Consider the following 3,686-nt stretch of genomic DNA (forward strand, 5'->3'; position numbering starts at 1 on the left):
AAAAGAAAATGTCTGTTGCCACCACACGATCGAAACTTAATTCTGTTAACTTAATGTATTCAGAGGAGTAACAAACCACTCCAACAAATATGATGTTGAACAAAGTAAATGCCCGCGAAGCGGGCATCTCACTTCTTCATCTGGCTAAATTATGCTCTAGGGCAACTGTAAATAATGACTGTAGAAAAGGTAAATTCCACAGAAGAATTTCTGTGGTCGTCATTCGTGGGCTCTCCACTTCTATGTCTTTGCAGCTGGGAGAAGAGATTGGAGTAGTGTGACTAACTCCGCGTCTTTCAGGAGTTCCTGCAGCTCTCTTACGATGTGAAGGAATCTGGTGGCTGAACTGGCAGCACTCCGGTGTTGCCTTTTTTTCTGTGCGGTCTTCTTCCTCGGTCTGGCACCGCAACCTGAAAAACAGGCCAGGTGTACGCCTTGGCAGTTGATGCAGGTCGGAGGCTTGTCTCGGGGCTTTGTGCAGAGGTAGGAGAAATGCGCACCAGCGCATTTCGTGCAGGCCGACGTTGCTGTACAGTTTCTCTGGGTGTGGCCAAAGCCCTGACATCTGAAGCATTGTATTTCGTAGCGGCCGCCACGAAATCTTTCTACTCGGACAGGTGTATCCAAAAGCCGGTCGACTTTCAGGATTTCCCGGTGTTCTGGGACGTCGGTCAGGATCACTAAGTAGAGGGGGATGAGCTTAAGTTCCTGGCCCCGCCTCTTCCGCATTTGCTCGATTTTCATTGGACGTAGTCCAAAGTCTGTTAGGCTTTTTTCAATCTCTGGAATCTCAACGTCGGTTTTAAGTCCTCTGATGAGTATTTTCAATTTTCTACAAGGATGTAGATTTTCTGATTGTCCATCTGTTTCAGGAGAAGTCCGATCTGTAGCCGAGGCCGGAGTTGGGGCTTCTTGCTGTATGGCAGTAGTGGTGGAGTCATTTTCTTTTCCTGGTTCGTTGGTGGGAGTCTTTTTCTTTCTCTTTTTGCGTTTCTTGGTCGGTGGCTCCTTTAGTTCAGGTTCTGACTCTTTCTGCTCTTTGGTGTCTGTATCTGTTTCGTTGCTTGTCTCAACTGGGACAGGGTCAACTGTTATCTCCGGAGTAGTCTCCATGGTCTCAGGTTTAGGAGTTTCTAATTCCATAGTAGTCTCTGTTGGTGTTTTGGCTTCACCTGAGGAAGAGATCTGGTGTTCGGATTCCTTCAGTTCCACAAGTAATTCATACATGTAGATATCTTTATACATGTTCACGAGTTTCCTTTAATCGGGGAAGCTGTTTCTGTAGAGGGGATTTCCAAGAACGTCCATGCAGCTTTCTGCATATCTACGTTGAATCTCAATATTTTCATCAGATAGATAGTTCCTCTCCTTATAGATAGGCATGATGCGCTTTCGTTCCTCTTCCTTAAGCAAGGCATGATCAAATTCGTCGTAGCGAATACATTCGCGTGCGGGTCGGAAGACCTATCCTCCGCGGCCGGATCGGTACGTTGACATGGTAGCAGCAGCTCGGTTATAATACAACCTAACTCGGACACAGTCAGTGAGCGAATGGTGGCTTTAACTGGTCTGGTCTTGTTGGTTGGTCGGGGTCCCTGAGGCCAAGATGGCCCTTTACCCCTTCATCATGAAGTAAGGATCGTTGAGGTGAATCCCTAAGGTGAAAAGCATAATGCTAAAGTTGAAGTGGGGAGAAAAATGGCACATTGCCATGGTGCGGAAAAGACGTGGTGACTTGAAAAAGAGTTGAGAGTAATCAACAAAAATGAAGTCTACTGTGCTTTGCTTGAGGAAAACATCTCGCTGTTTTTAAGATTACTTATCTCGAATTCATAATTAACATCTCCAGTCTCCGCTAGTAACTAAACTGGGCGAGGACCCGAAGGACAATAGATGTTAGTAAAGCCAGACTCCTACTTGCGAATCATGCTTCGACCAATCGGTTTCAAACGCAAATGACCGCCATTAACATGTCGGACAGGCCTAAATGCTACTAACGAAAGATCAATGCAATTATCACGTTCACGTACGTCGAGGCTAAACAAGTTACTACTGCCGCTTGCACGGTGTGTTGGCTTTAACTTTTTTTTTTTGCTTTAGTAACACATATTAAGGTATATGCTTAATTTTTTAAAGAATAGTGGTGATCTAAATCATTTGAAAAATAACTTTATAAAAGAAAAAAATAGTATATATTTACTACCACTTTAAATATAAAAATAAAATTTTACGCCTAATGTGTAAAAGTTGGCAGGTATGGAATTATATAAGCCTACGAATTATTTAGAAACAGTGGTGGATAAAAATCTACTAAATTGAATTTATTAAACCAAGAATCACAATTGATAAACTACCACTTTAAAATATATATTTGCTGTCCGGAGCAAGTTGGCATCACTGCACTTTTGTGAGATACGTCTTCTTCCCTATGCCAATAGTACCAGTCGTCCTAGGGCATAATATCAGATTAAGAGGTCAAGTGTCCGCTAACGCGGGCTGGCACCTTAACAAATTCAGATCGTCGTCGAGATACGTCATGATAAACTATCTAAAAAAATAGCAAAATCCGTCTAATATTTGCAAATTTAGTTTGTAGTTATTTACCGTGGCCAGATGAAGTCATGTAAAAGTAACGTGGCTCTTAACGTGTTAATTTCCAGACAAAATGGTGTCGACTAAGCATTCTGTATAAGAAAAGGTATCGGAATATGCAATTAACACTAACGGGTCAAATGATACATTTTGAGCTTTTGCATTGAAAATGCACGCATCTTCTTATTACTTCTGCAAATTTGAATTTATGTTTTTTTATTACTAATTAATCTACAGTTCTTATACTATTTTTAAATTTTGTTTTGTTTATGTTGAGACGTATACCGTTGTCTACCACGTCGGGTCATTAGACCCTCGGAGCATTTTTTGTTTTATAAGCTTTTCGATACATATTGCTTATAGTATTGTAGCAGGCCTGAAAGCGGGACGGAAAAGAGAAAATACTGGTAGAAGAACTATTTCAATATTAGATAATATTCGGGAGGAGTTAATCTCTTCTCAACAATAAACAATTTACTGTAAGGAAATTTATCACGGCGAAGAAGCAATTCAATATAAAATTTGCATCCGTTAAAAACAATTGGTAGTTATGGAATTTTATTATTCTGCGAAAAAAACTAAAAAATGAAATTTATTTGTTACCAGTTTTTACTCTTTTCCGTCTCGATACATATGGTCTTTCAGCCCTGTATTGTACCATACCTGCCAAATCTTCCGGATTTTCCGGAAGATTTTATTTTCATATTTAAAATGGTAGTAAGTATATACTATTTTTTCTTTTATAAACTTAATTTTTAGATAATCTTGATCGCCACTATTCTTACAAAAATTAAACACATAAATTAATATGCGTTACTATAGTGATTGTCAATACAGATATGACTGTAAGTTTCTTACAGAGGCTTCATTGCCACAAGTCACAACTATTATCATTTCAACTAGATGAAGAAGTGAGATGCCCGCTCCGCGGGCAGGTACTTTGTTTCAACTCCTATCAAGTCAAGTCATAGTGATTGTCAACTTAAGTTGTCTCAAATACAACGTATTTGTTTGCTTAAAATTGAAGTTTTAATTCCATTTTAATACCACTGGGAAAAATGATAATGGGAGGTATTAAACGTTGGCAGGTATGT

General features: G+C 39.9%; 1 protein-coding gene across 1 annotated transcript; it reads right to left on the reverse strand.

Annotated features, from left to right (window-relative positions):
- Positions 1 to 240: 240 nt before the first annotated feature.
- Positions 241 to 1,245, reverse strand: LOC122272761 (uncharacterized). Its single transcript, XM_043056748.1, has one exon. The coding sequence runs from the start codon at positions 1,243 to 1,245 to the stop codon at positions 241 to 243; it is 1,005 nt and encodes a 334-aa protein (XP_042912682.1).
- Between the last annotated feature and the right edge of the window lie 2,441 nt (positions 1,246 to 3,686).

The sequence above is a fragment of the Parasteatoda tepidariorum genome, chromosome 9, assembly GCF_043381705.1.
Source record: "Parasteatoda tepidariorum isolate YZ-2023 chromosome 9, CAS_Ptep_4.0, whole genome shotgun sequence".
NCBI lineage: Eukaryota > Metazoa > Arthropoda > Arachnida > Araneae > Theridiidae > Parasteatoda > Parasteatoda tepidariorum.

Bases quoted from the DNA above. Each gene is read 5' to 3' on its own strand.
- LOC122272761 (XM_043056748.1), bottom strand. From the start codon at position 1,245: ATGTATAAAGATATCTACATGTATGAATTACTTGTGGAACTGAAGGAA.